This window comes from Zonotrichia albicollis, chromosome 2 (assembly GCF_047830755.1).
Source record: "Zonotrichia albicollis isolate bZonAlb1 chromosome 2, bZonAlb1.hap1, whole genome shotgun sequence".
NCBI lineage: Eukaryota > Metazoa > Chordata > Aves > Passeriformes > Passerellidae > Zonotrichia > Zonotrichia albicollis.
Window position 1 is genome coordinate 114,968,414 of NC_133820.1, and position 25,800 is coordinate 114,994,213.

Below are 25,800 nucleotides of genomic sequence, written 5' to 3' on the forward strand. Positions count from 1 at the left end.
ACACAGGAACAGAGCCAGGGTCAGGTACCAACCCACATGGACAGACCAAGCACCACTGTCACCAGTGGCCCTGGACTATTACAGCAAATGCTGAGATCAAGTTTGTTTCCAAACCACTCTTTTGTGGTTGTGCCCTCATTGTGCCTCACACTGGGACCCAAGTGAGGTTGTCTGGGTGTAGGAATGTTACTTCCAGATTTATTGCTCCCACTGAAACCACTCTAATCTATGAGCCACTTGCTCACTTCTCCACCTCCCCAAGGCAAGAGATTTGGGAGTACAAAAGGTGAAGATCATGGGTTGAGATAGGAACAATTTCCTAGAAAAAAGTGAGGAGAGAAAAAACCCAGTAACAGCAATAGTATCAATAATGAAGAGAACTGTGATGGCTCCCTCAGCTCCAATTGGCACTTACCTGTCACTCCCAGCCCGAATCCAACAACCCTCTCCAGCTCTCTTGCAGCTCCCTTCAGCTCTTCAAGATACTGAAATCAGTAACATTTTAAGCAGAGAAAGATCAAATATGTCACTATTAAATCATGCAACTACAACTGCAATACTATTTCAAATAGCTAAACTATGATTTATGTAGGTATGTGAATTCCAGTGTTAATCCTTTTGTGTTCACTTGAGAAATCCAGCTTTGAAAGATTATTTTTTTCTGACATATTGAAATCATCAACCAGAACCGGTACTCACATAATTTCCCTTGCTCCCTTCCTAAATCAACAAAGCTTACCAAGTTGTACTGCAACAGCTCCTTGACAGATGAGTTTATTGAAGCAATTTTTAAAAGCAGGTGTTTCTGAGTGTGCCCCATCCATCTCACCTGTTCAAAAAACCAACTATCCAGTGTCTCAAGGAAGTGTCCATGTTACCAATGGTATGTGTTTAATATACTTTTATATCACATGCCATAAGCATAAACATTGTAAGTATGCAGATTATTTGCTACAGTTCCCTGAAAAAAAGGTGGGCACACATTGAGAAAAGCTCTTAACCCAGGGCTATTACAGCTCTCCACCTGCCTTGGACCCCAAGATCAAGGCACTAGTGTTCTCATCTGTAGCAACAGATTTTTGAAGTCATTTTCACCTACATTTAAATTAAACACCTTGGGGTTTTTAGGACTACACTTAGATGATATTTAGTGGTGACAGGAATGACTGATTTGTCTTCCCAAACAAGCTGTGGGTCTGCTGGTAGGTAAAACTAGCACTGGGAGATAAAAGAAACAGTGGGAAGGATTCCACTGATTGATGAATGGAAAAAAGATATTTATTTTTACAAATAAAATTAGGTTTCCTGATAAATGAAATTAGACACTGAAAGATATAAGAAACAATGGGGAAGAAAAACTCCTAAATTCTGTAAGAATTAAAAATTAAAGGGGAGGATTATACATCAGAGGAAATCTTCAGTATCAGGCTGGGAAGTCTGTACCTCTCCAGCACCTCAGCCGATGGGGAAAGAGAGAAGGGAAATGTGCCCAGGAAATCAGGATAAAAAGGAGGCTGCGTCCTCCAAAAATTTGAGACCCCAGGGGAATGACCTCTGCCTTTGTTCGAATAAAGCCAGAAAGAATTCCTCGGTCTCCTTTTTGGACATAAACCTCTGGTGTTTGTGGATTAATTTTCCTAACAGTGGGAAGTGTAACATTTTAATATTTACAATATAAATACTTCAAAGGTTTCAAAATACCTTCATTTTGCTCCATATCTTCAGCCACTCTAACCTGAAGAAATAGGTTCCATGAATGACGTTACAAAACAAAATGAAATAAACAAAGCAAACAAACAAAAAACCAAACCACCTCCCCACCAAGTGGCACAACTTAAGCAATTTAGAAAAGGAAGGAGGGTCCAGAATTCAGAGCTAAACCATTAGTTCTACAAAATGAAAGGTGTTTTCAGCTTAGGAAGTGACACCATCTACACATGCACAATAATCACAAATTCTCAGTGTTTGCCTGTATTAAAAAAAAATACTTCACCATTTATCCAGATCTTCCTTTTGAAGAACAGTGGTAAGAGTTCAATATTCTGAATGCAAATCACTTTTTGGTTACTCCAGCTGCTTTTTAAAGGTCAGGACCACTTCAATGTGCCCCTATTCTTCAACTCATGACTTTTCACGTATTTGAATGTTTTACCAGCCCTTTTGACCAATAATACGTTCATTTTATTTTCAAAATAAGTATTTTTTAGCAAATGAAAAGCTTATTGCAACAGTACAACATCTCTATATCCAGTGTGAAAGCAACATGGTGGTATAAATATATGCATCATTGTATTACACAGAATCTATTATACACATTCCAGTTAACCATGGAACAATCAACAGGAGTAGATGACCTCTGATTATGGGCACAAAGTCTTTTTGTGAACAAGATTTTGAGAAACTTGAGGAAAAATCCTGTTTCTGGAAAGATGACAATCTTGGGATTCCATTTTTGTTTTCAATGAAGTCAATGATTTTTATTTTTAAGGATGCTGTATATAACAATGCACTTTGTATTAAAACAAAGATCAATACTTTACAGTTTAAGAAACTTTACATATGTACATAAATTACATATCAGGAATGGTTTTAAAGCTCAAAATGAGTGGTGGGAAAAGTCTATTTTCCTTCTATTAGAATCTTGAACTCTTTTACGTTGTGATCATTTGCAACAGTAACAGCATGATCCAGAGCTCGGACACTTGCTAGAAGCTTTATGATCTGCTTGATGTGCTCCCTAAAAAAAAGGCAGGAAAAGTCAATACAGAAACAGAGCAATCAATGGCATTGATTAATTTTCCAACAGAAGACTACATTATGGAGTCATATATTTCATATTCCTGTTGCAGATTTATTATATTGGTTAATGGAGGTAATGGCAACAGATTTGTTAATGCTGCGAAAAAGCAAGACAGAAGACAGAAATCAAATTAGAACCTGCTATGAATACAGGATAATTGGATGTTTCTCTTCCAATAAAAATTTTTACCAAGTTATCATTTCACCTGGTGAAGAAAGTTCTTTCAAATTTAGAAACACACCAGCAAAACAAGAGATTTCAAAAACTTAAATAAAATTAAATCCCAAACTGTTACACTGAAACACAGCACTGTACCAAGACTGTTCACTCCTGCGCTGTTGCTGCTCCCATTGGCCAGCAGTAACGTGTCTAATGCAAACTTTTAATTAAGCTGATCATTGGATTCAAATAAAATTATCTTGGATCTCAGGCAAAACAGTTTCATCTAGTTGGCTGTGTAAATAGTCAGAACTTTTGAACTGTTCACAAAAGACAGTTTGGAATTTAGAAGCCACTACACAGGAATCAGCAACAGGCTCACAAGGTGAAACACTCCAAACATGGTAGCTACAAAACTTGGCAGAATCATGGAATGCTTTGGGTTGGAAGGTACCTTAAAGCTTATCTCAGCCCAGCTCCCTGCCATGGACAGGGACATTTCCAGCACACCAGGGTGCTCAGAGCTCCATCCAACCTGGCACAGAACATTGCTAGGGACAGCCACAGCTTCTCTAGACAGCCTGTGCCAGGGCCTCACCACCTTCACAGCCAAGAATTCCTTCCCAATATCTAACACAAATATCTCCTCCTGCAGGTTTAAAGCCACTCCCCCCTGTCCTGACAGTATCTGCTCATGTAAAAAATGCCTCTCCCTGCTTTTTATAAACCCCCTTAAGAATCCAGGACACTAAGCAGTAGTGCAAAATATATTATCAGTGTTCCAGTATTTCCAGCAGTTGCTATATTCAGACATCTTAAAAATATCCATTTCTGACATGTGAATTCAAAGCAGTTTCCAAAGACACACAGCAGGATGGAGAGTTACCCATGTTTGCATCCACTGGCAAAATAAATCAAATCACAAGAACTCAAAGTAAGTTACCTGGCATTTCTCTTCTCTACATCAGAGCAACCAATGCTGTTTCTGTAAATTGTATCAGCCAGGTGAACAAGGTATCTACAGAAGTTTTCTAGCTGAGAAATAGTCTTGTCTCCCGTTAGATTAGTGAACCACTGCTTAGGGAAGCAAGCAATTACCTATGAAAAACGGGAAAAAGGAAGTTAAACACAATGTAACAAAATTTTTAAAGCTATGTAAGATGTATAACTTCTGAAATTTGCCTAGTAAGATTGCAGGGATAAGGCCCAGCTGAGTGAAAAAGGGAGAAAACTACAAAAAAAACCCCACACCATAATCCAAGCAGTAAAGCACTGAAAGCCACAGTATACCTAATCCATCTACAGGCATGAGCCAGAGAAGGTTCTTTCTTTACACTGTACACTATACCAAAAAAAACCCACACCCATTTTTCACTGACTACAGCTTTTGAGGTATCAAAGCCAAGATTTCATAGGCAATATCAAGTTTTATCTATATTTTCCTTTCAGGAAAATATAAAAATCCATTACTTTAAACACTGCTTGATTTTACTTACACTTTGAGCTTTCTTAATGCTGTCCTCTCCATACTCTGAGTTTTGAAAAGCCATAAGAATGTATCTATTTAGCAACCCATCTATGGACAGCTCCTGTAGAGTTTTGTTTGAGAGGATTCCATACCACTGGAGAAAGTTTCCCAATAACTAAAAATACAACACAGGGAAAGTAATTATTCCAAAATGCACTGAAACCAGGAAGTTGATCAAACATATCAAACATTTTAAAATATTTTAAATGTTTTGTAAACCTATTCAGAATACAGTCTCCCTTGCTGCTGCCATTTGAACAGAAAATTCCAGAGAAGAATTCTGTTTGTGTGATCATGGAGAGCAGTTGTTCAATCAACATCAGTCTCTACTTTTCTGCTTAGCTGAGAGTTAATTTTCTTCACATTCTTTTATTGGAAATAAACTATGACAGCCACAGCTTTGAGCTCCCACATTCCCCAAAAGCAGTGTATTTTATTCTGACAAGCACAAGGATATAAAAAACCTGGAGTGAGTGAGCTAAATGACCCCATAACATTAAAGTTGAAATGATGGTGCTTCCACTTGACAACCTCTTCAACTACAAAACCAATTAGGTTGGAAAAGACCTCTGAAATTATGTCCGCTCTTAGACCAAACACCACCTTGTCAACTTGACCAGAATATGGAGCGCCATGACCATCTTCAAAAACCCCTCCAGGGATGTGACTCCACCACCTTGCCAGGCAGTCCATCCCCATGGTTAATTATCCTTTCTGTCAAAAAATTCTTCCCCATGTCCATCCTGAAGCTCTCCTGGCAGAGCTTCAGGACATTTCCTCTCATCCTGGTGCTGGCTGCCTGGGAGCAGAGCCAGACCCCCCTGAGCACACTCCACTGTCCTGTCTTCACCCTTCCCCACAACTCCAACTCAGCTGCTCCTCCCAGGACTTCTCCTCTAACCCCTCTCAGCTCTGTTCCCATCTCTGGACATGCTCAGCCCCTCAATGCCTTCCCTGAAGTGAGAGGCCCAGAGCTGGACACAGCATTCGAGGTGTGGCCCCAGCAGTGCCCAGCACAGAGGGACAATCCCTGCCATGGTCCTTCAGGACACACCACTGCTGGCACAGGCCAGGTGCCCTTGGCCTTCTTGCTCACCTGGGCACAGCTGGCTCACCTTCAGCTGCTGCTGACCTGCACTCCCAGGGCCTTTCCTGCCCAGTGGCTTTCCAGCCACTCAGCCCCCAGTTCTGGGGTTACTGTGGACGAAGTGTAGGGACCCAGCAGTTTGCCCTGCTGACCCTAATCCCACTGGCCTCACCAGTCCAGGTCCCTCTGCAGAGCGTCCCTGCCCTCCAGCAGACCAACACTCCTGCCCAACTTGGTGTTGTACACAAATTCACTGAGGGTGCAGATCATCAATAAGGATATAAAACAGGACTGGGCCCAAAAGTGAGCCCTGGAGACACCTCTAGTGACTGGACAACCATGAAGAGGGCACAGTGTGTTATCAAAGACAAAGAATCCAGAGTTGGAGGTTTTGCAAGTGAAGTTGAAGCAGTTTCCATCTACTGTTTTCCATAAATTTGAGGAGGATTTTATTGCTACACTGTCTTAGACCAAAGATTTACCAGACATATTTACTGACTTACCTTAACAGAGGACCAAAACTGACGTTGGAAAAACAAATATGGACCAGAGTTCTTGTTTTCTAAGATGCTGGAAAGTAAGACATTTCTTTAATGAGTAACCAAAACTACACCTCTGTCTTGAATTTGCTGGCTTTTTCCTTCCAAGACACAGTTCATTTCCATAGATATTCCCTTTCACCCTCCTTGTCTCTGCTAAATGCTCCCAGAAGGACAACAAAAGATCTCCTGCACCCAGGCACTGAACCACACTGGGAAAAACCCCTCTTAACTATGGACAAACAGTGACTGTCTAAGAAAGGTCTAACACCACAGCTGAAAGTAAACTTACTTTTTTGGATACAAGGGCATGAATACATCATCATCTAGTGTTCTCCTCATTCTTAGCAACAAGGCCTTTAAAAGCATCTGAAACAAGTAATTTTGTTTTAAATGTCCAGTGCATTGCTTAGTAGTTAAACACTCAGAAACTGATTTTTAAAGCAACAAAGAACACTTGTGACCATAACAGTAAACATACATATATATTTGAGCATACAAATAAATAGTCTTAAAGAAGTCTGTAATAATTAACAGAGCAGAAATTTGACAGTTTCAATTAAAACTTGAACTCTTATTACCACTTCCTTCATTCACAGAAGGCAAGTAAAACAACCCAATTTCCAGGCAATACATTTGAAAAGGCTGCAAAAACCTAAAAAAGAAAAGCCCAAGTACTTGTAGCCATCCCTTACAGCAAAACTTGAGACCAGCAAGTCTTACTACATCTGGTGTATCTTTTTATCTCTAGTATGTATTTTGGGAAGGCTTAATTGAGTTTCTTCTTTTAATTTATCACCCTACTTTACTCTCCACAATCAGACTGCAGAGCACCAAATAATTTTAAAATTTTTTTCTTGCTGTACTTTCCAACATAAGGTATTAAAAATGTATTCAACTTCCTTAACTAATGCAACATATTTAAGAAAAAATCCAACAATTTACCTGTGTATTTTTGTTTTCTGCATTCACCACTGAGGGATATCCATCTATTAGTTTCTGTACAATTGCTACCATTCTAGATGTCTGTGTGGTAGAGAAAGGATCCCAGATATTTTCAGAAATTACTGGAAGAGATTAAAGAATTTCTCCACTTTGCAAATATTCAAATACAGTGATTATTATACAAATAATAATTTGAGTATTATACAAATAATTATTTGAGTATGATATACTCAAATTCATGCAATTATTTACAAAACAGTAAAATCTGAAAGCACAAACAAGCATCAGATTCCACAACTCCCTCCCTCCCAATTTTAAGCCTGTAATTACCTGTTAATTTAGGAAGAACAACTCTCTCTACAATGGTAGGCAACAGTGAAATATCAGCATCATCTTTCACCTGCTCCTGCTCTTCACAGCCATAAAACAGCAATGACTCAAACCACAACATTGTTTCAAAATCTCGACACTTGCCCTAATAAAAAAAGAATTGGGGTTAGATTCCTAAACAAAGGTTTGAAGTTAACACATAGAAAAAAGTATTATGCATGCAAGTATGATACACCACAAAAACAGCTTTAAAACACTCTGCCAAATGAACCAATTCTTCCTACCAGCATAGCCACTAGATGTAATGAAAAGAGAAAATGGCTGAAGCAAGACTGATTTTTAAACTGTTTTTGCACCACGGATTTTAATTTCTACACCTAAACCAAACAAAAGCCTACAGATCAGGGTGTAAGTTGAAGTACAGCTCAATTGTGCTGCATTTTAAAATTATGCCTTCTGGATTTAAAAGGCCTTTCTATGAGCACCTTGTAATTTTTCTACCTCAACAAAATGCTTACCAGGATAAAAACAGAGAGTAGTGAATAGAGTTAGACTTTACAATGCTGTACCATGTCTCCAACTAACATGAGCTTTGTTTTGTCAACCTGAAAACTCAGAGAAATAGCATGGGGGAAATGAGAATGCACAAAAAATGTTTTTAATTTAATGATGGCATCTTTCTCAGATTTTTCCTTGTTTGAATGAAGTCAAACATCAAATTAATAAAATTATTTTAATATTCTGAACTTTCTCTGAAGAGAAGTCATGCCTCTCCTTTCTCTGCACTTGAAGAAGAGGTGAGAGAAAAACCCCTTCTCCAGATATTCTCTTGGTAGGTTAAGGGAAAAAAAAAGCACTTCTGAAAAAAGGAGGAACAGAGAGGGAGTCAAAAGCTACCTGAACTGTTTGTTCTGGTGGCATCTCATGAAAGCATTGATATCCAGGCTGGACAACAAATGTGTGCCAGGGATACTGGGCTGCCACGGTGCTGTCCTGCCTTTCCCATGTTCCCTACATAATAACTGGGCAGTGAGTACTATGAGAAAGACTTGGAAATTGCCAGTCAGAATTCTACAGGGTATGGAGGTGTAGGTGAGACAGATACATAACCTAGAGAAACAGGTTGTAATTCCATGTGAGAACAAACTTCTTAGTTCCACTTCTGATGAAACAGCATTATCTAGAGTCACAATTTTCTCTGAAGTATTTTAAAGAATAATGTATTTTCACAGAACCAACAATGGTTTGGATTGGAAGGGACCTTAAAGATCATCTAGCTCCAACCCATTATCATGGGAAGCTGCAGATTTTTTGGTCTACACCACTTCCTGACAAAGTGCCAAATTTAACTCTGGCTTGCTGGGAACATAGTGAATCAACTAGTCCAGGCACTCTCTAGAAAAACTTTGCCCCAAGACAGGTGCCCATTTGAAACTTCATGCCTAGAACACACCTTTAGGAGAAGCACACATCAAAGGTGCAATTGACTTTGCTCCAGTGTGAAAGAACCACCAGGTAGCAGTTAACACAGAAGCTGCTTGCAGACAAGCTTACCTCCAAAGGAGTCCAGGTGAGCAGCTGAAGTCTGATTAAAGGGTTAAATAGCTTTGGTAAACAGAGGCCAATGTAAGCATCCTTGTAAGAAGCAAAGTACTTGGAGCGCCAAGCTTCAAACTGGGACTTGATGCAATCAATGGAGTAAAAACTTTCCAAAACATCTTCGAAAACTTTGCTGGATTCTTTCAATATACGATCTAGCAGGGGAGAAAAGGAACAAGAAGTTCATCACCTACTCCCTGTAATGCCTCTTTCAAGACATTTTTTGATGCTCACTGGCATAAGCTAACTCCCATAAATAAAATCAAAAAAACCCCCTCACCTTCAGAAGCTCTGTTACTCCTGCCTCAAACACACAAAGCTATAAAAACAGGAGCACAAAAACTCTCCCATAGACTCATTTATCACAGGTCTCACTTTTAACATTTCATGGCAGGATTTTAAGTTACCAGATGTAATGAGGATTGTGACATACTGAGCTGTATTCAGAGTGGATCTAACTTCAAAGCTGGCCTTGCTTTGCATGGGGCTTTCAAACAACTGATCTCCAGGCCCCTTCCAACCCAGATTCTTCTACATCTTTGATAATCCAAGTGCAAATATGGGAGGGCATCTCAGATAAGCCAACTGAACTGGCAGTTCAGACAGGGTGAGTCCTGGCAGACACCATGCTAAAATGCTGCCCAGGACACACCTGTTGGCACTGGGTAGTGATTACAATCCTCTAGCACCTTTTTTTTTTTTTTTTTTTCTAGGCAGTCCAGACCTTTTTCTCTGTATGTTATTTTCCCTTTATCTTTTCTACTTCATTTTAATCAGTCATATCTGCTGCAGCCACAGTGGTAAATGTTTGGTCACAGTAGTAACCCTTACACAATGAACACAACTAGCACACACAGCAGGCAGAGGCAGGGCTGAGGGAACAGGAGATTCTGTCATATAACCACACAGCTCAAACTGGGATTAAGAAAATACACTACATATAAAGTTATTGGGTCCAAAGTGCACTCTTTTATTCCACTGCTGCTTCTGGACTAACATGAGAACTACAAACAACAGTAAAAAAGCTTTACAAACACTATGCCTATTCAGAAACTGAAGAAATTTCTACAAAATGCTTTTGCATGCATAAATTGCCAAGTTACCAAGTGCAATCCTGCCCCACTGAATCTAGATAATTTAATAAACAAAGTTAATTACAGCACCTAACAACCCTGAACAGTTGTTCTGTTTATCCAAGACCCCTCCCTGCAGGAAGAAAATCAGTGCAATCATAAAATTGCAGTAAATTAGGTGTGGAAACTGTCTGCACCTCCGAAAGACCTAACAGCTAGGCAGATCATCTAAGTGCTTTTCTAGTATGTTCATACTTCAGGTCTCCACAACCACCTACATAAATGACTTTGCCATTTACTACCTTCTCTGTGAGAAATGACCTCTTTATTTTAAACCTCTCCAACCACTTAATTTCATGGTCCCCAGCTATCATACTGTGAAAAGTTGATTTTGTTCTACTTGGAGAGACCAAAATCATTCAATCTCTCCTCAAATCCAAAACAAGCAATTCTATGTATGCAATCCTTGCTGGCCTCCTCCTCCTCCTCCTCACTTCTTCTAATCTGATTCTCTTTTAATCAGAGCAAATGCTAACTGTACCACAAGATCTTTCTGCAATGTTTGCATTCAACATTGTTTTCTATCATTTGCAAACTTTGCCAGGCTGCAACAAGACTGTACAAAAATTTTGTCATTGCATTTCTAGAAGCTTATTCACAACTCCACTAAATACTTGCCATGAACCAAAAAAGACTTCTAAAGCACTAAGTTTTTCAAAATTTCCCAAGTAGGAGAAACATGTATTTCAAGAATGATAAACTATTTTACAAATGGGAAGACTTACTGACAGTCCAAAAGCTTACTGCCTGCCAGCAAAAGCATGTTAGAATTAAATAAACAGAACTTCACTAAGGATGGCTTATTCAGTCAGCTGCAAGACACGCAACAACTTGGTGACAGAGACTATTCTGGTCACATTGATGATCCAGGAATCAAAAATCCCCAAACTCCCTCCAAAATCTGGTGAAGTATATAAACAGGGCTGTGTTTGAATCCTGTCAAATAAGTTGTTATGTAAGAGAATTGCAATTGTTCAGCCTGGAGAAGAGGCTTCAGGGTAACTTAATTGTGGCCTTAGAGTACTGAAGGGAGTTTGCAGGATGGAAGAGGGACTGGTTACAAGGGCCTGGGGCGACAGGACAAGGGGGAATGGCTTCCCACTGACAGAGGGCAGGGTTACAAAGGATACTGGGGAGAAATTCCTCCCCTGTGAGTGAGGGTGGTGAGGCCCTAGCACAGGTTGCCCAGAACAGCTATGACTGCCCCATGTCTGAAAGTGTTCAAGGCCTGTTGGATGGGGCTTGGAGCAACCTGGTCTAGTGAAAGGTGTCCCTGCCCATGGCAGGGCAGTGGAACTGGGTGGGATTTAAGGTCCCTTCCAACCCAGACCATGCGGTGATTCTGTGACAAAGCTTGGGTAGCTTTTCTAACCTCGCTCCAGGTTGAAGTTTGTGATATCTGTTGAAGTCTCCTCGTCATCGCTGGAAAGGCCTTCCAGGTGATCTGCCATCTTCCCAGTCTGCTCTCTCGCTTGTCTGCGGCGAGCCCTGCAAAGGAGCAGCAGTACAAACCAGCTCCAATAAAGCAAGAGAAAGCAGCTGATTTCCCCACCTAAGCCCACTCAGGCTTGTCCTTTTAGTTCTAGGAAAGTCAAGCTAAAAAGAACTTGTGCTATGCCATGACCTCAAGCATTCCCCTACATTGCTGCCTCAAACAGTGAAAAGAAACAAAACCGGCAGAGACCATACAGATGTGGACATATCTATATCTCTATTCCATATCTATATGGAAATATCTGTATCTATATTCCACATAGATATGGCTATATCTGTATCTATATTCCACATAGATATGGAATGCATTTCCTGTGCTTTCTTTTAGGGATTTTAAATCAGTATCATGGAATGTTCTGTACACTTGCACAGCAAGATTGGGTATATAAGAATACTCCTGCTCAGCAGAGCAGCTGAAGTGTTTTCTTCCCTCTTCAGGGAAGAAACAAACATTGCCACCCATGTTAGTAAGTCATACAGGACAGTTATATCTTGCAAGCAGACAAAGACTCCTAAAGGAGGAAAGAAATCTCATTGTCTACCTTCTAGCCTCTCTTTCTGCAGTCCGACGCTTGACCTGTTCTTGATAGATCACTCTGTCTCGCCCAAAAGAATCAAGATTTGGAGCCATCAGTGCCTTATCTGTAAAATTACATCAATGAAAATTAAAATTCTTATTTATGATTCTATAAATGTGCTGTAGGCAGTTTCATAAGAGCCTTTTACTCACTTTTAAACTAAGTGTAATTTGAAATAGAAAGTCGAAGTATCAAAAAAGAAAAAAAAAACACAATGTCCCCCCAGAAGCCTGAATTCATGACGTGTAGAGATTAAAACAGAAAGCAGTGCACTTTGGAAAAATTTCCACTTAAATGCCAAATAGTTTTCACTGTATTTCACTCTTATCTCTCTCACAACAGTGCTGAACTACACAGAAGTCAAGAGTTTTAACAGAAATAGCTTAAATGAAATGTCCAAGAAAAACGTGCTCCTTACATAAACACATTCATCACATAATTATTAAGAAGAAAAGTAGCAAAAAAAAAGCAGACAAGAGTGACTGGGGCAAGAATACATGTTATTTCAGAGTTCTAGTCATGTTGTTTCTAAGTTCACATGCTTCAGATATCCCTAAAGTTTAAAACACCTCAAAATCTATAGAAAGATAATCCATCTTCCTTCCTTTTTTCAAGCTCTGCTTATCTGTTCCTGGCTATAGAAAACAACACAGCTTGAAGAGCAGATAACAGGCAGGAGTGTTTCCAGTTCCTCCTTTCCAGGTAAATTTTAAACAGCAGACTGAATGCCAGCCACTGCTCAAGTCCACCCATTAAAGTATAAACATTTAAACAACAGCCTATAACTTCAGGAATAAATTTACATGTTCTGACATAATCTATTTACAAATCCATAATTTAAAGTATTAATGCCAATCTATGTCAATATTTCAATGCAACACCTGAACTACTAAGAGCCTTGTGTAAACTTCCAAATACTAAATAACATCTCTCTGTAAAACCCAACCTCAGCAATGAGAATTATTCCCATCCTATTAAAAAATCCATTCTAAGCTTCTTTTAGGAAATCCGTTTCTAGTTCTCAAAATAGCATTTTCATGATAAAACTGCAAGGCCATGTGATGCCTGGAACTCCAGATAATAGTCCTAAAAAGAATATGTATGCTAACCACTCTATAAAGGAATGGCCAGCTCTGACACCCTAACATTTCATCATCTTCAGTGAGTTCGAGCTAATGGTATTAATAAGATTTCATCTCTGACAACTGTGGCAGAAGAGGGAAATGGCATTGATCACAGAATTTTACATCAGCAACAGGACAGAATGCCATTCTTAAAAATGGGAAGCTTTCTGAAGCATAAAGGGGACTCCTATTAATAGGATATTTCATCCACTGATTTAATACACTGATTAAAACCTCCTCCAAGAAAGATGTATTTCCATCCAAATTAACATTTACGCTTTTGTAGAGTTTTACATACTGAAGAGTAATCACCATAAGAAACCTCCTTAGTAAGAATCCCCCATCCACAAACTCACAGGAAGCAGGCATTTTAACTGGCTATTCCTAAGCTGTATTTCATACAGGGGCACTGTATTAGTCTGATTAGTCTTCCAGTTCTTTAATTTACCAGTTAACTGTCTGAAATCAAATACTTATACTGGCTACAAAACAGAACATGAGACAGAAGTCTAGCCCAGTGCTTCGTGGCTTTATACAGTTAACTGTACATGTTAAATGCCATTTATGATTCAGGAAGGTTAAAATAACTTTTTTTAAAGTCCTGATATAAGAAAATGGGGAGTCACATACTACCACTACTCTCACAGCCACCATGCACACATTTTTAGTGCTAGGAAGGAGAAAATATAGTTAAGAGAAACAGAAAGGAGAGATAAAGTCAGAGTTACAGTGGTTTCGAGTTTAAAACAAAACAGATTAGAGAACTTTCATCTAAACTTGTTTCTACTCATCTCAAGAGTAAGAATAAACTTTAATAAGACAGTCATACATTAAACATTCACATTTCAATTAAGTCATACTAAGTAAACAAGGTTGTTTAATGAATAATAAAAACCTTCAAGATGGACTGACTTGAATGGCTTGAAAACTCCGAAGATTCATCTTTAATATCATCTTGTCGTCTTTGGACAAGGCGGGAAGCTCGCTGTTTGTACAGCTGGTGCATTGCAGACTCAAGCTCGTTAATCAGAGGCACCTGTAAAAATACAACACACCACGTAACACCCGGATCCGGGGCTGCTCAGCTTCTGGGGTCCCAGCCTATGGCGGAGCAAACGCTGCCACTGCGCTCACAGCAGCACCAAACCTGCCTGCACTGCTCTGTGCCATCTGCACCAGGAAATAGCTCCGTGTGGAAAGTGCACACATGTAACACTGGCAGCTTTCAATCACAACAAAAGCATCCTGAAAGCAGTGAATGAGTCTACACAGCCAGACATCCTATTTAGAGTGTGAAATATTCTCTCCAGTATTCTTGCTTTCCCTACAAGTGTGTTACCTGTTATGTCAAGGTCTGCAATTCTCAGATGTCAGTTGTTTCCTCTCTATCTCTAAACAAGAATTTTACACTTCAGTGAGAAAATAATCTGACTGTACACAGTGAAAAAACACCCATGAATCCAAGCTACTGAAGCCAGCAGCTACTATTTTGTGTCCTCTAACTCTTAATAGCACATGCTGAAATATTATTACTGAAATGAAATAAAATCCTGCATAAGGGTGTTATGCCAACAGGTAATTCAAATCGGTCAAACACTCCTCTAGCTTATCACTAAAATTAAAGTAGTATAATTTGTGCAAGTTATGCATTAAGTATAACCTTGAATTAATCAAGTAGGTCATGTCAGACCTGTCAGGTTTTTTTTTTCTTTAATGAACTATTTTGGTGGCATCTCTAATAAAAATAGAAGATATTATGGCAGCCAGGAATTTCCTGACATTAAACAGAAGGTTCATTGCTCTTTTTTTGTTCTCATTTCTTTTGAAAAAAAGTCCTTTTGGTATGCACACTTAAGCCATGTCCTCCTTACCTCTGAGATGTATGCTTACTCCATTGTCTTCCAGCCTTTTATATTTCATTGCTGCCTACCATCCAGGATTATGTTTTTTTCAAAACAGAAGATAAAATCAGATATTTTTTCCTGAAGTATTTTAGAATGTGACTCAGCAACTATTAAAGAACCTCCTTCAGTAAAATGTAAAAGTCTGAGCTGATAGCTACAGGGCCATTTCAGCTCACTGAGACTGACATACACATCAGAGAAGAAAAAGGTTTTAGCTCTGTGGGATAAATGTGGCTCCAGGGATTAAAATGAAAGCAGCTCTGCACCAACTCAAAATACACACACCTTTCTTTTGGAGAAAAGAGCAGAGAGAAAGACAAGGAGGGAAAAATCTTCCAAGAGATGGAAGTTCACATCTGGAATTTAAGACAGTTTTGAAAACAGAAATAATAGTTAAAAACTACTAGCTTTACTGCAATTTACCATAGGAAGTACAGCTTCTTCTCTTAAGTATGTAGAGGAAATTCTAAGACTGCAAAGTTAAACGAAAATTTTTCAATGCATCCCTAGTGGTTCTTTCTGTAATTTTTCTCAGGATTTAAAAAAAAATATATTAATGTATTCAAATACATGAATCCACTCAAAATATTTCCCATTCAGAATACAACAGACTTAGAAGCCCTTATTTTTCTCTAATCAATACTGTGGTTAATGAGTGGCTGACAATTTCACTGACTACTATAAAGTTATAACCCTCATTCCCTGTTTTGTTTAGTCAGTACCTTAAATTCAGTGTTTTCAAGGGGATTTTTTATTCACTTTCCTTATAAACAGTGGAAGAGGAAAAGCAGAAAGGTCTCTAAACATTCAGATCACAAGGATAATTCAGATACACAGAGTGTGTTTTGGTAATTCATTTTTGCAGGTAAAGTAGCAGTTTATCTACTTGTGCTGTCAAATGCATGCCCAGAACAATTCAATCTTTCAGTATCCACTATATATTCCTACATTCAAAATGTAAAAATGCCAGTGTGACTCGCCAGCCTTCTCAGAAAACATAATTTTACAGTAATTACTTCTGAAGGAAGTCATGCAACCATCTTCCACTCTACTGTTTTTCTTATTTATGGGGGAAAAAAGGTATTACACAGGATTTGACCTTTCTAGTGCTTGTTTCTAAAATCTGTGTAATAGCTGTCTTCTCATACTCTGCTGAGCCTTAAGACTTGGCAAAGTGATCCTAACATTCAGAATCTCTTCAAAATATTATACTTAAATATATATTTTTGTGTATGTATGTACATATATATGTATACACACATACAGTATTATTATTAGACATATATTCTCATGTATATTATAATAACTACAAACATTATTGTAAATAATAGTAACAACACGTTAAATAGAAGCAGTCAGGGCCACAGGTTCTATAAAAAAGCTGAAGGTAATTTATATCTACACTCCAAAGTTTATAACTATTTACCATCCTACTGCATTTCATTTAAGTAAAAACTTGATACTGATGTTATTACTTGACTTTGTTCCCTTCCAGCACCTCCTTTATAGAAAACTTTTCAGTGTCCTGTGGGCTACTGGTTCTGAATTTGCTAGTACTTTTGTCATGCTGAAAGCACTGCATTCCAAACCACATTATCTAGCCAAACATTATCAAAATAAATGAAATGTTTCTGTTAGACTGACCACATAACCTACTACTTTTGCAACTCACTTTACATACAAGTACAGCAGCAGCCTCCACCTGAAACCAGCAAAACTCTGTGAATGTCTCTAAGAAGCCTGAGATTATAAAAGTCACATTTTAAAAATATTTGAACAAGACAGCTTATGCTAGCAAGGAGAACCTCCAGACATGGTTTACAGTCATCACAAAAGTAATTTAACAAAAGGTCTTTAGAAAGAAAACACTGAATAGAAACAGATATTTAACTTGACTTCTGAAATACAAATTTACCTCAGAGTAGAAATGTAAAAACTTATCTTTAATAGGAAATCAGCCATCTGGGTAACCAGCACTGTCTAAGAAAGTACCTTTATTGATCTTCAACACCTAATGCTAACACAGACTCAGGAATATGGCTTCTTAAGTGAACAATCAACTGCAACTAATTATACTAATTGTACTGATTAGTTATACTAATCAATCAGCTAGATAAATTAACTGTCCCACCCTTTCCTGGGTTTCCTCATGACATAGCTACTCTTCACTTTTACAGGATGAAGACCAGACTGCCCCAGCTCCACTAAGAGAGGACAATTAATATCTAACCCATCAGCACCCAAAATGCTTCTCCATTCCTCTCCCACACCTAACAGGCTGGGCAAGCAGTAGCTTAGAACTACTCAATTATTCTGACAAGATATTAAGAAATTAATATACTACTACTGTATTCAAGTCAGAAGACAATGAAGAAATAGCCAATATACTGCTAGCTGAACTTTACAGCTTCTGTGTGTGTTTAATATGTGTGTGTACATATCAATATATATATATATTCAAGAGTTTCTATTATATTTACAACAAAGTAAGTAATCAAAGCACGGTACATAACATAACAAAAAAAGACTAAGTTTTTGACTCAGGGATGCATTAAAGTGTCACACTACATGAAAGAAATATATTTTAAAGTGAGGTGTCTTTGAACAGCTATGCTAGTTTTAAAACTTCTCTCCTTCAGACTGCAGAGCAATACCAACAAACATCTGGCAGGAGGAAGTTTATAATACAGAAAATACAAGCCTCTGTTATTGTGTACATCAAGCACTCCAGAAAGTAGTAATGTGAATTCAGTAAATTCAGCCCTTATTTTTGCTAACCTGATGTCCAACACAAGTAAAAAGGAGTATCTGAGTAAAGTTGAAATGCCAGAGTATCTACAAAAATCCTGAAGACATAAAATCTGCAAGTTTTTAGGCAACCTAAAGTCAGGGAGCTGGGAGGAGAGATTTCTGATAACAAGCTTAGCATGATACAAAGTTCTTTCCAATCCTCAAAGAACCAAACCTTTTGAAGAATATGCTCTCAAAGGACTTTTTTCAAAAACAAAGGGAGATGTACTGTTTGGCATGTAATAAGAGACCTTTTTTTTTTTTTTTTGTAAAGAGATGAATGTTTTTGCATCCTTACCTTTTCACTGAAACACTCAAGCAAGTCTTGGACATACCCTCGCATTTCTTGCAAAAACTTATACCGTTCACCAATACCCCCAGAAGACCCTTCTAATCTTTCAATTGCCTTGGTAGAGTCCTCTTGGCTTTGCTGATGTTTCTCATATTGCTGCCGATTAGCTTTGTGCATTTCTTTCATAGAGTCCAACCTGAAGGGCAATGGATAAATAGTAAATTTACATCCAAAAGTCTGTCTATTTCAGACCATTGAGACATCAAACAGACAGTACAGTGCAAGACCTGAGCCTATATAAGGGAAAATTTGCAAAGAAATTCTTGACCTTTGATTTGTCACCTTCTCCCCTCTCTTCATGAACAGCCAGGCTAATGATCCACACTCATTTGCTAGACTATGCTGCAGTGCACAGCACTGGCCACTCCTACAAACTTGTACAGGAGCTGACAGCACACAGAGCAGTGCAAGGCTGTCCCCAATGAAAAGCTGGCAGAACAGGTTGGGGGTGAATGGGGACTACAGCTCATACAAAGCATTCTTTTTCCTCTACTAACTTGATTCACTGTCAAAGGCTGCAACACTACAAGGGGCATACAAACCAATTTTGAAGACATGTAAAGTGCAAGCTGTTCCTTACATAGATTTCTCATTGCAATTGTGTTGCTCATTCCATACCTTCTGCGTACCTGACAAGCAGATTACAGTGTTTAAGCCAAAAAATCCCTGTATACACTAAAAATTAAATTCCTTATCTACTGAAGGGGAAACCTCTGATTCACAGTTTAAAGGAATGCAGCTTGATAAGCTAAACACCTCACTGGCCTTTTATTTCTTCACTATAAGACTGTGCAGTGTCCAGAAGATGGAACTCAGACCTCTCTTCAACAAGATCAATGGCCTCATATTTAAAGTTTCACTTCCAGAGAAGCAATCCAAGGAGATTTTCGAACAAAGTGTCAATGTCATCTTCACTTTGAGCTTTTTTGTTTGCCTTTTTTTTTTTTTTTAATGGATGTACCAGTCAGTTTCCAGCGATGAAACTCTGTGTTTGCTCCCCAGGACTAAAAGACACCTGAGGAACAGAAACCTAGGGGACAGGTCTTTAAGTCTAAAAAGATGGTCTGTCCTACCTGTCTTTAAGCTGTTTCTTTACCAAATCAATAGTAACAGGAGTCATCTCATTACTGGGAGTTTTGAAAGGAACTGTATTATCTGTTTTTTGAGACTTGGTTTCCGACGATCCATACGCAGCATAGGTGTATGGAATGCCATATGATGAACCATAAGACAGTGTCTGGTAAGTGTTCTGGTAGTACACATTATTCACTTCTGCAGGCTGACTTGGCTGAACCTAGTGGCAGAGGAAATGTAGTTGTACTATGTTAGACTTTAAAGAAAGGGGAGACTTACTTTTTTACACATTCCAAATCAAAGTGGAAAATGTAAGGAGATACAGTTACAAAATGTAATTATCAAAGGGATTTAAACATCCAATATCCAAGATAGAAGAAACAAATGCCCTCAAGAAGGTAAATGGAAAATTCTTAGTATCATTACCATTCTAAACACTTATACTATTTCTCTTTAAAGAGCATTAGAATTTACAGACTTTATTTCTCAAATGAAACTACTCAAGTTTGTAAAGGATTTACCAATACTTGCAGAAACCAGTCAAAAAAGAGTGCACAATTATATACATGCCTGGGGTATGTTGATTCCTTTTCGTATCTGCTCTTGCTCCCATCTACTGAGTTCTTCATCTTGCTCCCCTGCCACTAGTGCTTCATCATCGCTTCCCTCAATACCTTCACACAAGTAAGAAAAAGAAGATAATGCATTCATAATTGCAAGGGCCACAAATTCAAAAACCTGAAACCATGCCTCAGTGAGCACCTTCCTTTCCTCTTCATGAGGAATTAAGGACACTGGCCTGTGAATTATTAGCACACGGGTTCCACTGGAAAGATCCAGTGGGAAAATTTACAATTCACTGCTGGTAATCCTCTAATGTCTAACTCCTTTTCCAAAAGGTTATTTTACCTGCTAGCCAGCAAGAAGAATTCTATATCAAATGTTTTTCTTTTCACAATTATATACTTCCTAAAAACAGAGTACAGGAAAAACAAGAATCGATCCTTAGTGTAAGTTTCTATCACAATCAGCAGTGTGCACAGGAACAGAGTTTTGTGCTCAAAATTTTACAAGCATATTCCATTATGTAGTACTTTCCCTCAGAAATGTTATGCAACTCCAGATTGTTTGAAAAACATGTTGTTTAAAAATGCTGAATGGGAGCACTCGCAGTGAAAACAGTGTGAACATTTATCAGCTGACCTTCCAAAAAAGGGTTTACCTATTTCCTCAGCAATCTTTTGCCTTTGGGATTTTTCCTTCACTGTAAAAACTATCCTCCTCTTCTCGTCATCATCTTCATCATCACTGGCATCATTTTCATCTTCTCGAACAAGGCGGCCTTTACCTGGTTCACTGTCAACGGGGGTAAAGTCTCCAAGCTCACGAGCCATTTGGCGCTTTTTCCTAGCGGCGTGAATAAAAGCAGCATCTGGAATTTCTCCTAGAGACAGATGTGAGCACGGTTAAACAACTTCGGCAACAGAACAAGTGTTACAATTTCTTACTGCTCATCTCTGTCATTGTATCAAATCATCTCAGCACACAGAAAAAAGCATGAGTGGAAGCAAATTCATACTCACAGAAAACATCTGAAAGTATCTTAGATGCTAAACATGTCAACTTTCTGAGCAGAAACCCTCAAAGTCAGGATCATCACAGAAAGTCTGGCTCTGCTTCCAGTAGCTCATGTCATAAGACAGAAGCCTAATGGTCCTATGTGAAATACTCCCAAACAAGAGGAAGCCCTTTAGAGGAGCTGACTATTGCAAAGGGAGGAAGAAAATGAGGTGCATGACTGGGTAATTTCCTATCCCAGTATTGCTCCCAGCTCTTCTTATTTTGAGGAATAAAAAGCATCAACTGTTTCAACAGACATCAGTCAGAGATTAAGAGGCCACCAAATCAGACACAGTTAATACACAGAAAATTGTATAATCAAGGGGAAACATGAAAAGCATCAGACCTAATAAGAAAACTCTAAAATCTACAGCACAAAACTTAACACAACTTACATATGTCATATAAATCAATGTGTGGGCCCAGGACACACAGCTGGTATTTGGGGAGCAAACTGCCATAATCAGCAAACCAGTTTCAAAAATATTTTCTCAGAGGGTTTTCTTTGGCCTCAGGGCCTGACTAGAACCTCAGTATACAAAACAGGATAGGAAAATATTTCAGATACCTTGCACACTCACAATTGAAACATTTTAATTAAAGAAGAAATTTTAACTGAAAGCAGTTAAATCTCATGTGATTCCAAATCTAGACTTCCTTGCAGTTTGTCATCTACTTAAAAGACGAATTCCTGCTTCTGACATCAGGATGAAGCATTCCATAGCAAAACATTTTCTCCCATAGGACTTGTAAAACTGAACACCTTTAGAAAATAGCAGTTGCTTGAACTCGCAGATGCTAAATTGTTGGAAACTATTTCCTAATTTCTCACACACATTAGTCTGCTACAACATTGGCTAAATCACTTGGTAACTTATCAGACATATTACAAAAACCAACCTGGGCGGAGAACATTCAGTGATGACAGAGCACTTGAAAAAGCACCACCAGCTTTTGGTTTCTCTTCTTCCTTCTCACTTTCAACTTCCATTTCTTCTTCACCATGCTCACTGTTTGCAGTCCCATCTTCTTGGCCTATATCCTTATTCTGTCCTACCTTTTCTGGTGGTGCTTCAGCTGATAAAAGAGCAAAGTCCATGTTTTACTCCATTCATAAAGATCACTCAGAAGTATTTTTTTAAAGATACAACAACCAAAAGTGAAAATCAAATGAAAACGTTAAATAATAATTTTATTGCTTGAGATCTAGGAAAACACACACTTGAATTGTGATTAAATCACTGACATCCTCTCAAAATAAAATGTGACAAGGCAGGCCCCACCAACCACTAAACATTCTCCATATTGTCAAGTATTAAGAGAGTGGGGGAACTCAACCTTTTGCAACCTTGTCAAAGTCTCTTTCAATGAGAAAGCACTGCCTGTGTTACATCAAGTCTTTCCCCAAGAAGTGATTGATTCCAAAATATCCCTTCATTTCCCTCTTGGACTACATCCTACATTAGGTGGCTAACATACAGACACAGGCAGCAAGCATAAATAATGTGTAAAAAGATGCATGCTAAACCCAGCTACTCAAACCAAGCTGCACATATCTGAGGTTTCAGACTCAAGCTCTTGTTCAGAGAATCCAGGCTACTCTCTCAGTCCTGTCCCATCCAACAGATAACCTGAACACCAGCCACAGAAATTATAATTTCTGGTTTTGCTCATACCCCACACCACTGCATAAGGATTCTAATAAGAAAGAATAGGTGGGTTTTCTAAATGCAGACAAAACCTTTAAAATAATTTAATTAAATTTTAAAAGGGTATTTCCTGCATGGGACCATGTTCAACCCCCATGTGCTTTTCTAGATCATGGCAATCTTTAGATCATAAGCCTCCCAGCTCGTGCTCGTAGCATTACTTAAGTAAAAACTTAAGCGGAAAAAGAAGCACTACTCTTTACCAATGAGCTTCCTAAAAACCAACAATACAATGAAATTGAAGTCCCAGGCTCTATTTTAAGCTCTTAAGGACTGTACATTGTTAACAGATCCTTCTGCTCCAACACTTTGAGTCTATCATCCTAATCAAGTCTACTGGAAGGTCCAAGTCCTGAAACAGGCAGTTGTTTAACAATTAACTTAATAACAAAGACCATCACTCTGCTCACCCCTAAAATCTTCCTTTTTGAAGAAAATGCATTACAAGGACACATCTTGTCAGACAAGCACCAGGTATGTTTTCAAACAAATGGAATTCCTTCCTAATTCAATAGCTAATTCATCTGTCATAAACACAGGTGCAATTCAGAATGCTGATGTCTACTGACAGCCATCTCACAGATTTGAGAAGTTCCATCCTTTTATGTTAATTTCTACATGAGAACCAAAGTACTCTCTACCAATGCAGAATAGCATTCCTAAGGCTCAAGTAACACATTTCATCTGTGCTTTACTTCAGCTCTAAATGTGAAGTTCTCTAGAGGACTAACAATTCATTCTGAAAACAATACATTAAATTACAGTACTTTATCTTTTCCACTACATAAGTTACTATTATTATTAGTTTTGCAATTACCATCTGTTGGAGAATTGGCCTCTGTTCTAACTTTTGATTTTTCAAGATCTTCTTTGTATTCTTTCTTCAACTGTTTTACAATCTTCTTGCTGTAACTTGATTTCTTCACTTTGAAAACTTCTTCTGTTTCTTTAAAAGAAAAACTGGATAACATTACATCAGATCTGTCAAGCAGGTGTTATTTATCAAATCTCTAAATGTTGTACCTGGAACTTCACAAATGCCATTAACAAACATTGTAGGGTTCTTTCACAGTCTATAGTGAAAGTCTAATTCTATGCCTTCAGTACTTCCATCAAGATTTCAAATCACGAGTCTCAGAAACCAGGTTTCAGTGATTTCAAGAGAATTCCTTCTAAGACCACTCAAAACTACAGGAACTGTTCGGACAACAGGCAGTGAGTCCGAGGTGACCCATCAGCACCAGCCACATCACATTAAAACAACCTCGACACAAGCCACGGGACAGATGCTCCTCAGCTAACACTGCTGGCTCCAAGGGGAGGCTACTGCTGCACTTACTCCCGCACAAACCTGCGGGCCACGCAGGTGCAGTGAACGCAGCACAAGCGATGCACCAGCAGCAAAGAAGCAATTTGAAGCCCTACACGGCAGCCGAGCCCTCGGGGAGCCTGCAGGCCCCGCCGGAGCTATGCCGGGCCGGGGAAGGCGCGGCTCCACCGGGCCCGGGCATCCCTGGCCCCCCGCACCGAGCCCTCAGGGCCCGCCCTCCCTTATGTGATCCCGCATCACCCCTGGCCACACGGAGGTCTGCCCTAAAAAATAAACACGGATCCCGGCTCGCTTGGAGGGCCGGGGGAGGCCCAATGCAGGCTGAGCAGCTCCGGGTTCCTTTCCCGCAAGAAGAGACCCAAAAGCCCGGCACCCAGCCGCCTCACCCTCCTCCTCGTCCTGGAAGCTGAGCAGGCTGGCCCTCGGCACCTCTTTGTTCTCCCGCGACTTCTTCTTCTCCTTTGGGCGCCCGGCCACCGGCAGCCCATTGCCCTGCTGGGGCTGGGGCGGCGGCGCCGGGGGCCGCAGCACACCGGGCGCCGGCAGAGCCCCCAGGCCCGCTCGGTCGCCTCCCATCAAGCCCAGCCCCAGGCCGAGAGCCGCTCCGTAGCTCGCGGCGCAGGCGAAGGCCGCGGGGCTGCCGGGCAGGGCGAGAGGCACGCAGCCGGCGGGCAGCGGCAGGAGCCCAGCGCCCGACGCCAGCGGCACGGAGGCCTCGCTGGGCCCTTCCCCCGCCGTCCCGGCCGCCGGCGCCGGCTCCTGAGGCGGCTCCTCGTCGCGCTCCTCATCCTCCTCTTCCGAGTCGTTCCGCTTCCGCACATTCACCCTCCGCGCCTTGCGGAACATCCCGCCAGGCCCCCGCCGGCCGCCCCGCCGGCCGCCCCGCCAGGCCCCGGTTCCGCCCGCTCCGGCCGCCCCACGCTGCGGCCCAGGCCCAGGCCCGGTCCCGCGAGCATGGCACCGCCGCCCGCAGCGCCCCCTGCCGCCGGCTCCCCCAGCGGCGGGCGGGGAGAGCGGCACTGCGCCTGCGCGGCGGGCAGGGCGCGGAGCGGCGGCTCGAGCGGCCCGCCCCGCCCCCGCTGCACCCTCACGTCCGGCGCCATCTTGTGCCGGGAGAGCGGCGCGACCCGGGGGGGAAAGGGCGGTGGGGCGTGGAAGGGGAGAGGAGGGTGATAGAAGTATAAAGTGACTTATACTAAATGTGAAAAATGCGTGTTTTATTATTGTTTTTTTGCAAATATTAAAATTAATATTGTATGGTTGTGTTAGAAAGTTACGCTGTATTAAGACTCTTAAGTAGCGTGTTAAATATAGGTTTAGGTTATAACAAAATGTTCAAATAGAAACTATGCTATGTAAGATACTTTTTTTCTAAAGAAAGGACTCGCACCGAGATAGCAGCCATAGGACACCTAAATCTTTCAGAGAAAAATAATTTATTGCTCTCTTATCAGAAGAAACGAACTTCTTCCCGCCTCACTCAGGACGACGCCGTCAGGATTCAGAGGAAGAAGATGACATGACGAGACAGAATCCTGTGTTTGAATGGAATTTATGCATCATGTATGAGGTGTATGAATATGGAACAGGCTGTTGTTTTTAAGGGTTAATCCTCTGTTAACGTTTGTCCTTTTTCAGGTTTATTTTGCCCAGAAAAGGTACCCGGACTGTCTGTAACTCTTTGTTTGTATTGTCTCATATTGTC

The 25,800-nt window shown here is 40.1% G+C and overlaps 1 protein-coding gene across 1 annotated transcript; it reads right to left on the reverse strand.

Annotated features, from left to right (window-relative positions):
• Positions 1–810: 810 nt before the first annotated feature.
• PAXBP1 (PAX3 and PAX7 binding protein 1) lies at positions 811–25,091 on the reverse strand. Its single transcript, XM_005487140.4, has 18 exons — positions 24,482–25,091; positions 23,583–23,711; positions 21,957–22,133; positions 20,659–20,880; positions 20,007–20,110; positions 19,436–19,656; positions 18,309–18,498; positions 14,229–14,352; positions 12,157–12,256; positions 11,493–11,608; positions 8,943–9,142; positions 7,389–7,533; positions 7,059–7,180; positions 6,406–6,482; positions 6,078–6,144; positions 4,456–4,602; positions 3,903–4,057; positions 811–2,737 (listed from the first exon to the last, which is right to left on the reverse strand). The coding sequence occupies exons 1-18, from the start codon at positions 24,939–24,941 to the stop codon at positions 2,620–2,622; spliced, it is 2,874 nt and encodes a 957-aa protein (XP_005487197.2). The 5' UTR covers positions 24,942–25,091; the 3' UTR covers positions 811–2,619.
• Positions 25,092–25,800: the final 709 nt, after the last annotated feature.

Bases quoted from the DNA above. Each gene is read 5' to 3' on its own strand.
- PAXBP1 (XM_005487140.4), bottom strand. From the start codon at position 24,941: ATGTTCCGCAAGGCGCGGAGGGTGAATGTGCGGAAGCGGAACGACTCG. The intron at 23,712-24,481 runs GTGAGGCGGCTG...TTTCTTTTAAAG, and splicing joins CTTCCAGGACGAGGAGGAGG to AAACAGAAGAAGTTTTCAAA. The intron at 6,145-6,405 runs GTAAGTTTACTT...CTTACTTTCCAG, and splicing joins ATGCCCTTGTATCCAAAAAA to CATCTTAGAAAACAAGAACT.